This window comes from Dermacentor andersoni, unplaced genomic scaffold, assembly GCF_023375885.2.
Source record: "Dermacentor andersoni unplaced genomic scaffold, qqDerAnde1_hic_scaffold ctg00000041.1, whole genome shotgun sequence".
NCBI classification, from domain to species: domain Eukaryota; kingdom Metazoa; phylum Arthropoda; class Arachnida; order Ixodida; family Ixodidae; genus Dermacentor; species Dermacentor andersoni.
The window spans coordinates 1468639-1484027 of record NW_027314754.1 but is presented as its reverse complement, the minus strand read 5'-3'; the positions used below and the strand labels follow the sequence as shown (position 1 = coordinate 1484027).

Genomic DNA, 15389 nt, shown 5'->3' with positions numbered 1-15389 from the left:
ATACGCTTGACATCACATTCGCAAGTCACAGCCGCTTTCTCATTGAAGTATTTGTTGTTCTTAGAACGGCACATGCCTTTTGTCACTTGACGTCCATCGCAGTCACTACCGCTTATTCAATCGATCTCTGTGCACAGAGCAGTTTTTGATTATTCATTGAACTTGCATTTCAGGGCACTAAAATTGCGGCGCGTTAGCCGGCAGTCACGTGGCAAAGGCTTGGAAAAAATAAACAGTGCGGACGCGTTAGCATATATGAAATAATGTGATGTTGCCTGAAGATGCGCTGCAGCGTTTGTGCTGTAGATATTTCTCTAGAGTTACTAATTTAAAAATAATTAAGCAATTTTTGTTAATTACTCAGCATTACGGATTGGAAAAAAATATGATGATGTGCTCCTTGTGGCTCAGTGCAATACTGCGCTGATTCGACGAGCGTAGTGCCTTTCTTTTTAATGCTTGGTTTATGTTAGCTGAAGCACCCTGTATTTGTTTTCGTACCAATAAGATAGACGACAGCCTTGTAAGTATTTGGGTCTTGCGTAGGGTAATCTATATAGTTGTATAGATTCTGCACTGTATAAAGCAAATACATATGGCAAACTAAAATGTTTAAAAATGTATTTTTCTAGATGACATTTAGGTGAGCCAAGAAAATGCACTTGGATGTCCTAGTTTTACGCCTGAATATCTCGCTTCAACGTCGTAGACTTTATTTGTTTTCATCTAGGTACCACACTTTCCTTCGGATATTCCATTCACAGAAGCCTTGTATTACATTAGCCAAAATGCATACAAAATGCAATTGCGCAAGTTTCGTTATCCACAAGAGGGCAATTGGCGGTGAGTAATAAGTGGTCGAACATATTAAATAAGGTGCAATGTACTATGCTATTTATCTTTAGACAAATTATGAAGGTAAATCCAGGACTCACTTTTATGCACTCTGGCAGCGCGATGTGCTGGACAAGGAACGGACACAAACAGCGCGACCGCTGGTCTCTTTATGTATGTTCCTTTTCTAGCCTTACGCACTGCCACAATACACGAAACTGCTAATGACCAGCCAGGCTGCATTTCTGCGTCAACGAGAACTGACCTAGAGTATGTTTCATTTGAAATCCGTAAATAACCAGAATAAAATTTCGTGATTATTGCGTTATTTAGCACATGGAGTGGGGCAATCAGCACCATAAGTACGACGACGATGACAGAAGTGGCAAGTTGCTATCGGTTTTCACGAATTATGTACAGAAGCCATTGGAAAAGCAAGAGTGAAAAAATCTGATGACACAGTTTTGAAATCGATAGAGGTCATCTGTTACATTTTGTAAACAGAGATTCTATACGAGTGTGGTGTACTGCAATTTATATGTGATGAATGCTACAGAAAAGGCTTCAAGTGATGCGGAACACCCCCTGAGTGTTTTCTCGAAAATTGTAGACTTTTGATTGTATATGAAACAGAAATGACCACACGTGAACACCGAAACATACTGCATGATAGGCTGACATCGCAATGATAAATCTGTCACCGAATTGCACTTACGCCTTAGTAATTGCGTATATAAAGACGGAAAGATAATGCTGTTGGTGAGGAAGACAAGTTTTCATTTGTTCTGCTTCGTATTTTGCTAAATATGCAGCGAGGAGATGCAAGAGTGCTGAGGCTAGAAAGAGCTTGACATTTCCCGCCCACGCTGCACGACCCGGACCAATTTTTGACGTGTTGTTGCCGAACTTTCCCACAAAACATTAAAGTTGTTGCATCCTGTCAACGCTCTGCAAACAGCTAGCGCTCGTGGGCAAATATGTCGAGTAGATTCACAACGCAAGTACGTGGTAATTTGAAACGGCGTGGAGCGTTTTACAGTAATCGCTGAAATGGCAGTTTACTGTGTTAGTTTGATAATGTTTCCTTTGTGAGATAATTATCGCTGTCGTATGCGTTGCGGGATATTTATAGCAGGTGACGCTTGCTCCACCATTGGTGGGAGGCATATTGTTTTCTTGACAAAGCTGATTCTCCGCTTGTTGTTGTTATTGTTGTAGAGATGGTGTCAAGTGCTAATGTGCACGTGTATGGATATAATATGAATTTCTGACTCGCTGATTCACTTCTAACATGAATCACTGAGTAGCTTGCACATGCTACTACAAGACGGAACTCAGAATTCAAGGCCATGTGTTTAGGATTCGGCTTTTTTTGAAGAAGACTCGGTTCAAGAGACTCCTCACGCAGTTCATACAAATATATTAATTGTCTAAAACCAGTTTGATAAGAGCTTCTCCGTTCACCCTTTTCAGCAATGCTTCTGTGTGTGTGAGCGTTCTCTTCATTAAGGGTTCACCTGGCATTATTTCGGCAACTCGAATCGGGCATTCAAAGGAGCTATCCGTATGTTTTTTGGTAATATGAAGATTCCCGTGCAAATAATGTAGGATTATAAAGATGACGAGGATCTAGGTGCTTTTACATTTACGCAAGAAGTCTGCGTGCAGTCTCAATCATGTGATATCAGGAAACCAGATTTGATGATCGGATTTGGCACATGGCGGCCACAGTCGCACTGGCCTATTGTTCATGTAACACGGATTTTCAGAACAAAAAATGCACTCCTTGGAATTTTCGTTAACTTTTTTGACAAATAAGCTATGTTCTCATTATTTGTGGTGGTGGTGATAAACTTTATTGAAAGGGGGAAGGGTAAAGAGGGACGTGGCTGAGGGTTAGGGCTCAAGTAAGGCCCTGGGCCTGCTTAATGTTAACGGTGTAAAGTCAGTAGTTCTACTAATTGCTTCTTAAAAAACGGCACACAATGTTTTTCGTTAAAAATTTGTTTGCTAACATTAATTCTACAAGGGAATGTAAGTGGACAAACACGTGAATTCCAACATACGAACTCCTTCGCGCTCTTGGGTCACGCCTTGCCTTATCGCCATAACGTACAACGATAATCACAATTAAAATCATTATCATCCCATACGACCTACATGCACCACCATTCTAAGTAACTTGTATTTTCTCGTTGAAACCTCCGAATGTATGCGGCAAAATTGTTTTTACAGTGAGCCTGAGGGAGGATTATTGAGTTGTGTTTCTTCCTTGGCACCGAACGGTGCCCGCCATTAAGCATATTACCCAGCTCATAATAAGCAGCTATGTCCTAATGTTCATGAGCCAACTATTCGAAAGAGGAGATTGAAACGTGGACTACGTTCAGAACATTTATTTTGCAATCCTCAATAGCTTGTATTTGTCGATATTCAGACAATAAAATCTCCAAATTTCTATTGCAAGGCAAAACATTTAAAACATGCATGCTACGAAAACCATGGACTGTTTCTTATTTGCGGTTTTCTGCTTTCTTTTTGGTTATGCACGTAGTTGGGCCAGCAGTCCAAGAAATGATCGCCCGCTTCACGACAAGTATGGATCGAAAGTTGGTAAGCACACAAATTACAACAAAAAACTGTGAATTGCTGCGAATAAGAGCGTAAGCTGGCGTTTGGCGTATTACTTCTAAGCAGTCCTATGTTAATTTACACAAACGATAGATTCATAAGTATCCTGTATCCCCACAACAATGACCAAAGTTAGCTTGGAATTGACGATGTTGAGCAATGAACATATGTAATGACAACATTTATTATTTACCATGAGCATTTCTCCAGTGACAAGAAAATTTGCAACCGCTGGGAAATATATTAGCAACATACTACCCTAAAGGTTACGACACCATCTACTTGGAGATGTCCTGAAGTGCCTATGCGCTTTACTAAGTTCTTGAAAGGTTACTAGGCCTTGAAAAAAGGCAGGTCCATTTGTCGAAACCTTGGCTCCCGCTTTTAGCTTGTTCTCGTTTTGCCCATCGTCTTGAATTTCCATTTCCCGTCTTCCCCGTGTTTACCTAGTTCCTGACACTTGAAAAAAAAGGTGCTCTGGCAAGTCAACATTCATCGCACTATTGCGAAGATCACCTAAAACTTTTAATTACTTGAAATCATGGCTGTTGCCTTCTTCATGTTCTCGAATAGACAATGTTGCCTGAAAAAGCGGCTGCTTTCTAAATTCATACCATTATGCGCGACACAAATTTTGGTTCTACAGGCTTTCTGCGCAGAAGAAACACAATATAGCAGCATGCATATAATAGTTATCTAACTTTGCAATGAAATATATCTACAGCGGTAAAAAAGTTCAAATGCGCCGACGTCTCTCAAAAGGAACGAAAGCACAATAGACAGCACATATCATTATGGTGAGTGCCGTACATAGAGATAGCGAGCAAGCTCTAACGCACACAGTGCTGAACACTCAATCCATTATTAGACCATCACTTTCAGTTACCTTTACGGAAGGCTTTGAATTCCTAGCATTTATTCCTGCTTTGGAGATTGATGCATACGAAGTAGTATAACCTTGAATAAAAAAGCCGCATCTTCGGCCGCAACGCAAAGGATCGATTGCGAGACAAATTAGTGGACGCCTATACGAAGAAAGGATAGTAGTTTTATCGGCCGTATCAACTTGTAATCGTGGTATACTAACTAAATTACCAAGCATGGTGTCACGCGTGCACAAGCAAGCATGAACAGACGTCACTCGATGACCGTGGAGACCCGCTTTCAAAACAATGAAGTGAGGAAGCGCGGAAGCACCAGCGAGCGAAGTTACCTTCGTGCTGCGTTTCGCATCATGCAGACTACGCCGCCAAATCAGCGCGCGGCAGACTGTTGAAGAACTGTTGCAGTTGCAGATACCTTTGAAGATACGGTGGCCCGGGCACGCACGGCCACCCAGGCCACCCGTAGTAGAACCACCTCCTCTCCTTACCCTCCTGCCGATGCCTTCGACGGGATAGAAAACGGCGCGCTTCCATCCGGCTTTCCTCCATTTTGGTCACTAGATTGAGCCGCGATTTTATCGCCCTTGTACTTTATACGGAGCCTGATGGCGACGCTGACCCCGACAGCAGAAATGCGCTTGGAGTGTTCACAAGTGCTGTAGCAATAAACTAAAATATATTATTCAATTACCGTGTCCCTAAAAGGCACGCGCTGTAATCAGCGACCGAAGTACACCGAGTGCGATGATTCATGAACACATCTAAAATAACCAAAATGTGTTCTTGCATTTATAGCTCCGCTTTCACGTACAAAGCGATGTAATTTGGGCTCTTAAAGACAAATTAAACATTACACTATGCTTCTAAGCCAGATTGGTCGGACTTAACATTGCAATTAAACATTAAACGGAACGCCTGCAGCAGTTATTGCTATTACTTATCTCTTTGTGCTTAAATTTATTAAGTCGGCCTTACAACTTCAACGACACATTCGAAGTATTTGTTGTTTTTTTCAGAAATTCCCTACAGACTCTTCACACCTCCATTTTTTCAGCAAGGACATCCAAGGTGAAAATTTAAAAAATCGCAATGTTCTTGTGTAACGTTCCCGAAAGTAAGTTTCGTCATCTTTTTAAAGAGAAGATTGTGCACCAGGTGAAGCAAACAATCACCACAAGAATGCACGCCCGTTGCTGGTTAAACGACGGAAAGAGCGTCAGCGGAGGAGGAATGACGCATGCGTACAGCGCAGTAACAGAATGACGTGTCTGAGGTTATTCGAGCACAAATCACGACGGTAGACAGATTTCTGCTGACAGCGTGGTCGCCAATGAAAGTGCATGCTGTTATCCGGTACAAATGGGCACCTAGCTGTTCCCTGAATTAAAAGCCACTCTAGGGATGTCACTTGCAAAACAATGTTTAGGTGCAGCAGACTCTGCGACAATTCCTTGCAACGCAGGGCACCCAGTTTTACCTGAGGGGTTTTTGTTCAAACCGATTGCAGGCTACGACAAATGTCTTAATGTCGGTGGCTACTATGTGGGAAAATAGCGCTAGGTGTGTAGTTGGTGATGCCATGGTATATTTTTTGTGGCGAGAACGTTTCCATGTGAAAATAAGTGACGAAACATTCGGGAAGTTCCTCGTATAATAATAGCGTGGGAGTACAGCAATTTTCTTGACCATGGCCAATACACATTTACTAATACGCTAGTCTGGCCACACTTCCATCGGTAAAACATTATGGGCAGCATTGATATTTCTCAGGAAGTAGCCAATCCCTCAATATAAAGCGTTATGCGTCCCATGGTAACCAAAGGACAATAGACGCTGTCTCTGGATTACGTCTGTGTAGTCACAATGCCATGGTAGGATGATCGTCTTTCGGTCTTGAAGCTAGCATACGCGTCAGGCGTAAAAATCATACTAAAACAGGGAAAACAATTTCTTCGCAAGCTTTAAAAACCCTGTTCCATACAGTGCTGAACCATATAATAGAACTAACTCCAAGATAGAATATTGCACCAAGCGTTTTGTCTGCTTCGCCAGGAAGTTGACATTTCATAACCCTTATCTGAGAAATTATTCCTTCCTAAATGCTTGAATCATTTAGAAATTACCCTTCCGTCACCTTTGAAAGCACCTCATCTGATCTTTACCTCAGAAAATGTTACGTGCTGTCGGATCATTGGTATATGTTAAAGTGAATGTCATGACTTAGCCAACATCAAAGGAAGATCGAACGTCTTGCTGCAGAGGGATCTTGGAGTAGGCTTATTGGTTCATGGTGAACAACAATTTTTCAACGCAAAGTAGACAAGGAAGAAATAGAGACACGTACCTGCCGTGGTTGCTCAGTGGCTGTGGTCTTGGGCTGCTGAGCACGAGGTCGCGGGATCGAATCCCGGCCACGGCGGCCGCATTTCGGTGGGGCCGAAATGCGAAAACCCCCGTGTGCTTAGATTGAGGGGCACGTTAAAGAACCCCAGGTGGTCGAAATTTCCGGAGTCCTCCACTACGGCGTGCCTCATAATCAGAAAGTGGTTTTGGCACGCAAAACCCCCAATTTATTTAATAGAGACACGTGAAAACAGGACCAGCGCTGACTTTCAGCTCTTGGTGCGTGTAGAGGACGAGTAGTTTGATGAAATGATATAGAGAGAAACAGCCATATCTAGAAATGTTTAAGCTACGTGCTATTGCATAAATTAGGATAAAAAATATGGCTACCTCACCTTAAGGCTGGTGAAGAAAAGGAATTGCCTGAAGTACCGAACGTTTCAGAATGCCCACTACAGATAATATATATATATATATATATATATATATATATATATATATATATATATATATATATATATATATATATATATATTCTTCGCAAGCTTTAAAAACCCTGTTCCACACAGTTCTGAACCATATAATAAAACTAACTCCAAAACAGAATATTGCACCAAGCGTGGTGCAATATTCTGTTTATATATATATATATATATATATATATATATATATATATATATATATGTGTGTGTGTGTGTGTGTGTGTGTGTGTGTGTGTGTGTGTGTGTGTGTGTGTGTGTGTGTGTGTGTGTGTGTGTGTGTGTGTGTGTGTGTGTGTGTCACTTCAGACATCTGGTGTAAAGCTACATTGCTCGAATTCTCATCGCATTACCATCGACAGTCGTCGTGAGATCAGTTCTGACGTAGTTCTTTTATGCGGTGGCCCATAAATTAAGGTCGTTAATTGTGGTGTGGTGATTGTGGTGTGGTGATCTGACACGCTTGCACAGCTTTGGACAATGTGGGCGCTGTTCACGATCCACCTATGCAAAGACTGCCATCTGCACTGTACAATGTAAATTTCGCCCACTACGCTATAGATTTGAGCAAGAACTAACTGGCCTGCTAAGACATACTTCTACGGCTATCTCCTACCATGAAATTTCCGGCAGCTGAAGGCGTTTTTATGAATCGCACAAGGCGACTGCGAACTGCTCGCTTCCCGAAATTCGTAGGTCACAATCCTAAACGTGGCTCTAGGGGTTCATCTCGAGCTATTCTGCTGGGGCCCAAGTTCAAACAGCTGGTGTGCATCTCAAGTACCCAGGGCAAAGTGAGAGCCATGGATTAACAAAATACTCTAAGTGTAGAAAAGGGACTTGGCACGCAGAAAAAATAAATGCGACAAAGTTACCAATTGACAATTTTACCCTCAGGGTTCAAGTACCCATCGCCAGAAATGGTGGTATAACATTTCAAGCCAACCATGTAGCTGTTTTTAACCTGTGGCGCCCGTTACGGGCAGTGACTTTATTACGGGGTGAACAATCGTAAGCGTGCTCTCCCTGTCTAGTTACTAAGGATGCTGCATAGAACTGCTGAGAAAGTGTACCGATGAAGCGAAGATCCATCGTAGCATTTTCCAAACGCTGCTTATTTATTTATCTATTTATTTGAGTACCCTAAGCGCCCGTTAGGGCATTGCATAGGGGGGGGGGGAACTAAAAAGTTCAAGCGTAAGTGGAATGTGTACAATGCAAATAATATATGAAGGAGTTAGGAATAATAAGAAAAAAGATCCAAATGTCGAGCAGAAACAAACAAAATAGAAAAAAAGAAAGAAAGAAAAGAGGAATAGAGTTTATACAATATCTGGTAGCGTGAAAAACACATAAGAACCTAAAATGCGATGTTAACAACCAGTACCCATCAGAACACAAATTAAAGATACAATCGAAAGATGATCTCGGTAAACAACCTACACAGATACATATAAGATTTAACGGAATGAATTTTATGCAATGCCAAGCACGTGAAAACACTGTTTATGTAAATATTCAAGCAAATGTTGGTTCGGACAGGTTGATACACTCTAAAAATGTTAGCAGTGCTGCATGAAATGATGATGATTCCGTAAGTGAGACAATGTTTGGAGGCAGCGAGTTCCATTCGGCAATAGATAAAACTAGAGGCGAATTTTGATAAGCGCTAGTCCTGGCAAATATAGGTTTTACTTTATGAACATGGTCAGTGCGGGTCGAGATGTGGGGTGCGGGAAGAATATGGTTTCGAGCGAATGCAATGTTGCTCTGGTAAAGGCTGTGGAAGAAGGACAACCGTGATAATTTCCTGCGCATGTCAAGTGAAGGAAGATTGAGTAATTTCTTTAAAGCGGACACACTTCGATATAGAAAGTATGAAGATAAGATGAACCGCGCAGCTTTATTTTGAACTGATTCGAGTATGTTCTTGAAATGAGAGTGAAGGGGGTGTCAAACTTTGGACGCATATTCTAAAGAGGGCCTGTCAAGAGAACTGTATGTGCGAAGTCTGGTATCTGTGTTCGCAAGGTGTATATTCCGTTTCAGGTAACCAAAATTTTTGCATGCTTTTGTGGTGATGTGTTCAATCTGAGCATTCCAGCTTAAATTGGAGGTAAGCGGGACCCCCAATTGCTTGATTGAATGTACTGAGTCAACAGCAATACCGTGTATTGTCACATGGAAGTGACGGTTGAAGACACAGCAAGAAAACTGTGAATGGCGAAACTAACTTTATTGGGCGAACCTGTGCCCAAAAAAAGAGGGTACACTTAAAGAACGGCGACAAAGGTGAACACAGTCGGAGTTCGTCAAAATCTGATCAGCGGGTAAAGCGCGCTGGCTTTTATACAGGAGTCGTCGAATGTTCCAGAGTAATCGCGGGGGCTCGCGTGCCTTCCACAAAGTTCTACATTATTCGCGTCGCACACACATGCAATCAGATTACACAAGGTTTGGTCTCAGAAAGCTGATGGAATCATCGATAACATTCCAGAAACTTCTGATACATGCACGCACGTCCTGCTCTGTGCGATAACATTTGTTAGGCGGTGAAACGTGTCGCCTGATAAAGACAAACAAGTACACGTGTTATCTTTGTTCGCTTGTATTCACTTTATTTTGAACTGATTCGAGTAGGTTCGTGAAATGAGAGGGAAGGGGGTGTCAAATTACGGACGTATATTCTAAAGAGGGCCTGAGAAGAGAACTGTATGCGCGAAGTCTGGTATCTGTGTTCACAAGGTGTAAGTGCCGTTTAAGGTAACCAAGTTTTTTGCATGTTTTTGTGGTGATGTGTTCAATCTGAGCATTCCAGCTTAAACTGGAGGTGAACAGGACACACAAGTACTTGATTGAAGATACTGAGTCAACAGCAATACCGCGTATTGTGTACTGGTCAGAGGTAGGTCAAGTTATCGAAGAAAATTTTACGTGCTTAGTTTTGGCTATGGTAATTTCTATCTGCCATGTGTCACACCAGTCAGTTTTGGTCAATCAGACTGCAGCGCAGAGATGTCGGCAGGGCAGCTTATTTCATTATACAAGATGCCGTCATCTGCGAAGAGACGTATTTGTGAAGCAATATCAGTTGTGATGTCATTGGTGCATATTAAAAATAGCAGTGGACCAGGGACCGACCCTTGAGGAACTCCCGAACTAACGTGAGTGCGGTTAGAAAAGCAGTTGTTTACACTGATTATTTGAAATCTGTTCGTTAGGAACTCCTCAATCTATCGTGTCGTGTTGTAGACAAGCTGTAGATTTTTAACTTTCAGTTTAGTCGATTAGGTGGTACCTGGTCGAAAGCTTTAGAAAAATCACTAAAATGGCGTCTGTACTAATCAATTTGTGTAAAGAAATGTGAATATCTGTTACAAGTTCATATAGTTGCGTCGGACATGAGCGATATCGGCGAAAGCCGTGTTGGTTATTTAGGAGCAGGTTATTATTGTCAAGATAGGCTATGCTGTGAGAGTATAGGATGTGTTCCAATAATTTGCAACAAATAGATGTCAGTGATATAGGTCTGTAATTATTAGGGTCTGCTGTGTCACCAGATTTAAATACCGCCATCACTAATGCTGATTTCCAATCTTCCGGTAGGCACCCCGTATCTAGTGACTGCTGAAATATTAGAGATAACAAAACTGAAGAGTAGTGCGAGGTTAATTTTAGAAGTTTAGCACTTATACCGTCAGGACCTGGACTGGTTTTATAAGGAAGCCTGTCACTTACACGATAGACACCATGTTCCGATATTATGATTGATGAAAAAGGGAATGGATTGATGGTTGTTCAAGTATGTGAGTCTTATCAAGCGGCAGTTCATTAGCAAAAACTGCAGAGAAGCATTTGCTAAATAGCTGTGTACTATCTCTTGTGTTAAGCACTGCTCCGCTCTCGGAAATTAGTAAGGGAGCAGTGTGTTTTGGTTTTGGGTTAACTACTTGCCATAACATTTCGGATCAGTGCTTATCATATTGGGAAGGGTGCAATTAAAAAACTTGTCTTTAGCTTCGAGAATTGTAGTTTCTGTATGACGCGCTATGATTTTGTAATTTTGCCAGTATTCTGGAGCATTTGTTCGGGCAGCTTTTCTGAACGCTCTTTTTTTTCTTGTTTATGCTCTTTTTCACATCGCGGTTAAGGCACGGATCGTTCTGCCTTGAGCTGATGGTAATTTTTGGTATAAATGTAGTTTGAACTTCTTTGAGTTTATCGTGGAATAAGCTCCAGTTATCATTTACCCTTCTGCTTTGAAAATTGTTTGCGAAATCGGCTGTAAATGAGGCTAACATACCGATCATTGTGCCAGTGTCGGCGCGTGCGTAGTTGAGAATGCATTTTTTCGCTGTATATTTCTCGGCAGGTTTCAATGCAAAGGAACATTGCACTACCCTGTGATCACTTAATGGTTCTAGTACATATGTCGCAGCTAGGTCTGGATGATTTGTTAAAGTAATATCTAGTGCGTGGTCACCCCGAGTCAGCTCGCGCACGACTTGAGTTATATGATGAAAATGCAAGGTTTGTAGAAACTGGAGACACTCAGATCTGTTGCTATTTTCCTTTAAGGACGAGGTCGATCACTCGATTCAGGGGTAATTAAGATCGCCCCCTAATATCAATATGCATTTTGGCAACTGGGAACTGCGCCAAAACATTTCCTGTGTCAATCCACCAATCCAGGAGCATGTATCGCCTGGAAGGCAAGCACACGACGCGGTGTGAATGAGCGCATCTAGATGGGCATTTGGCGTCTCAATTACTCCTGTAACATCCACAGTACCGCAAAGAAGTACTGAGATAATTACTTCGGACGTACCTATTTTCGCGCAAGTTTTTTGTGACGCCTGGAGGTTTAGATAGTGGGATCAGTGGTAGCGGTGCATTGCGTTTCTCCATCGCCAAAGGTTGCGGTTACAGACCACGTCTTGCGCTGAAATTCACGGGGTGTCTTTTGTCCAGATGCACTAAAATTTACTGTTCTTCCGCGGTTGTATACGTTTCAATGCTGTATTTATTTACTTATTTATTTATTTGGTAGCGAAGAAGCGCACTGACAAATTAGCAGCAGCAGCGCTAGGTACAGGCTCACCACCGTGTCCTATTCCCACTTGGTGATGTGAATTCATTGTCACGTTCCCCACTCCAAATATCTAGTCAATAAGCCTCTTTACAAGTGGTGGACAGTGCTGGGTAACTAGAAAACATCCAACTTGAAAATTTGATCCCGCATGCTGCCAGTCAACCACACCTGTCGACGAAACCTAGCAGATGCCTCCTTCTCCATCGGTCATGTGCTATGGTGTGCTCTAGGAAAGGAACGCGGTGGTGCGGAATTTCATGATGTGGAGCGCAGGGGCTCTCATCGTGCGAGAGTCGTGCGCACAACCAATGCAACGGTTACACCAAACTGAACAGCATGATTTTTTTATATTGTTGGTGCGGCCAGCCATGTGGGTGTGGCTAGTTTAAGCCCTCTTTAGTCGTGATGTTTTGCCACTCTGCTATGCGCAAGCCGTGCGCATAGCAGGGTGGCAAGCAAGGAGCACTGTACTTGCGCAGAACAATACGACTATGCGGGGATAGGACAAAGTCAGGAAAGTTTTTAAAAGAATTTAGGACAACATTTCTGACACGTCGCTTGCGAGGAATCCGCGTCCAATATCAGAAATAATTATTTCCTGCCAAAGTTTCGAAGAACTCTACATGCAACGCTTTTTGTCCCCTCAGCCTCCTTCGCAAGACGAACACCTCGCTCAATTGGATGCTTTTCCCTATCACTCAATGCTGCTCGCAGAGATGAAGGCATTTGTGGGCGATGATGTTGGCTGCCAGCTCTCTTTAGTGCCGTTCACTCAGCCGCCGCATATACAGCAGCTTGCCTGGCATTTTGTGCCCACGCTCCACAACGCGAGGTTGAACACGCAATCACCGAGGTTCTGCCTTTGCCCCGCCAACAGCTCTTGTAGCGGGGCCTCTCTATATGCTGAATCCGTCACCAGACAATGACTGTTCCCTGCATCTGCAGCTTCGCCTCTCAGTTATGCCGCCGTCGTACCTATGCCCCGAACTGAAGGTGTTTTCCTGTTACTTCTCCAGACGCTTTGCACACCGAGTCTATGACCTGGTCGGGGCCTGCCAACGAAAACAACTGGCGTACGACCAATGACAACCCAATATGATTTGGGTGTGGCTACACCAGTCGTACTGCCCGCCCCTGTCAACGGGCTTAATCGCTTCGTGTCGCATCACCCTTTATATACTGTGACGCAGACATGCCACGTTCATTTCAGAGCTCTTGCGACCGATATTCGGCCCCGTCAACAACTGTTCGTGCGATACCCGTTGCCCGCCGTTCACATTTTCCGTGCCGCCAGTCGTCATCACCTATGCAACCTCGTTCTGTGACTTCAGAAGATTAAAAATCGCAAATCTGTCCGAAAGGCTAACCATCGAGTGCGATAGCAAATTAGTGGACACCTTTACAAAGTAAGCATAGTAGTCTTATCAGCCGCATAAACTTGTAAACATAGGCATAATAACTGGATTAACAAACATCGTGTAACGAACGCACAAGCAAACGTGAACACATCTCACTCCTTGACCGCGGAAACTCGCTGTCAAACCGCTGCAGTGAGGAAACGCGGCAGCAGCAGCGAGCGAATTGACCTTCGTGCTGTGCCACTATCATCAACGTGAATTAAGCGCAAAAACGGAGCGCAGCGCGGACTTTACTTGTCGCAGACGGCTTTCGAGATACAGCGGCCCGGGCAGCCCGGTATAGAACACCCCCCCCCCCCCCCCCCCCCCCGGCTCTGATCACTTCCGCCAAAGCCGTGATAGCGACGGAAGGTGACGCGCTTCCTCCTCGCATTCATCTGTTGCGTGCGCGAGATTGAGCCACCATCGCCGGCTCTCCCTCACTCGCTTTCATTCGTACAAACAGCATACGCCCTGCGGCAGCGATATTATCGCCCCTTGGACTTTACATGGAACCTCACCGCGACGCCGACCGCAGAACGGCGTCTGTAGCGTCAACATAATTGCTATCGCATTGTAAACTGATTCTCGCAGTCCACACGTCAAAGGCTGTGGCGCCGTCAAACCCCAAAAGTCCTCACTGCCACCCATGAAGAGTAATTGAAGTTTGTGCTGAAGGTGTGTTCACAATGAGTCCTGTGTACACTGGAGTCGCCGTCTATGTTATGGGCGCAAAACTCTATCACTCTCTTCAGAAAGTCACGACGCAATTTTAAGGGTTGGCCCTTGACACAGCAAGTGCGCAACATATTCACCCTTTAGAGGCGTATAGGTGCCTGTGGTCATTGGAGTGATAGAGAGAGATAAACGAGGAGCAGAAGGTAGGGAAGGTAACGAAGGACCTTCCCGATTGGCTACCCTATACTTGGGGAGGGGAAAAGCGAAGAGCACACAAGGAGAGAAAACAAAAATAATAGCCAATCATCCACGAGCAGTCGCAGAGGAATCACCACTGTCAAAAGCGTTGGTACAATGCGGTGTCCTTCAGGAACCACAGCAGAGCTTTTGTGGCCATTTGCATGCAAGAATGCTCAGGCAATGGTCCAAGGTCACTGAAGATGTCCTCTACGCCTTCGAGATAGATGTCATTTCTTCCTCTCATGACGCTATCGTCGGTTGAGATTTTTTTTCGCACCATACCGCCATAATGCATTGCGCCTTACCGTAGGTGAACTATCCTTAATGTGGAATATGTCCTTGGCGGACGTTCCTCTCCAACAATCTACGCAACACTTCAGTGCTTCTTGAACTCTGCTGCAGCAGTCAAGGAAGGTTAGGCGAACTCAATCGTCATTAGACCTTGTCTTATGTCGTCGAGCCCAACGAAAAATACGGCGTCACCTTTAAAAAATGGGAAAATAACGGTGGAGGACCTTCTGTTTGTCGCTGGATCGTCGAAAGCCCCTTTCTAGGATCTGGCAGATAGTACGAAGCTTTTGTGCCCCTCCTAAGCAAGAACATCCTTTCCGGGCTCTGGCACTTCACCAATCTATGACGGAAGTGCAGGCTGCCAACGACTTCTGTAAGAGAGTCACCCGTACCGATATTTCAACATGTCCAACATTGGATCGACCCGTGCCACCTCCTAAATATACTCGTCTTGACCTTCCTTTCACGATGACGGAATTGGAAGCTGCACTCGCTGCTTTCAGACGGTATTCATTGCCTG

At 43.7% G+C, this 15389-nt stretch overlaps 1 protein-coding gene across 2 annotated transcripts in view; it reads left to right on the top strand.

Moving 5' to 3' along the window:
- Positions 1-15389, top strand: part of LOC129381388 (neprilysin-2-like) — a 56586-nt gene that overhangs the window by 25345 nt on the left and 15852 nt on the right. Inside the window, exons 5-7 of one of the 2 annotated variants that reach the window (XM_055064206.1) lie at positions 731-843; positions 3389-3447; positions 5366-5417. In XM_055064206.1, the coding sequence (XP_054920181.1) occupies positions 731-843; positions 3389-3447; positions 5366-5417 (224 nt within the window). The remainder of the gene's footprint in view (positions 1-730; positions 844-3388; positions 3448-5365; positions 5418-15389) is intronic. The other variant, XM_072285763.1, reaches the window with a different exon arrangement.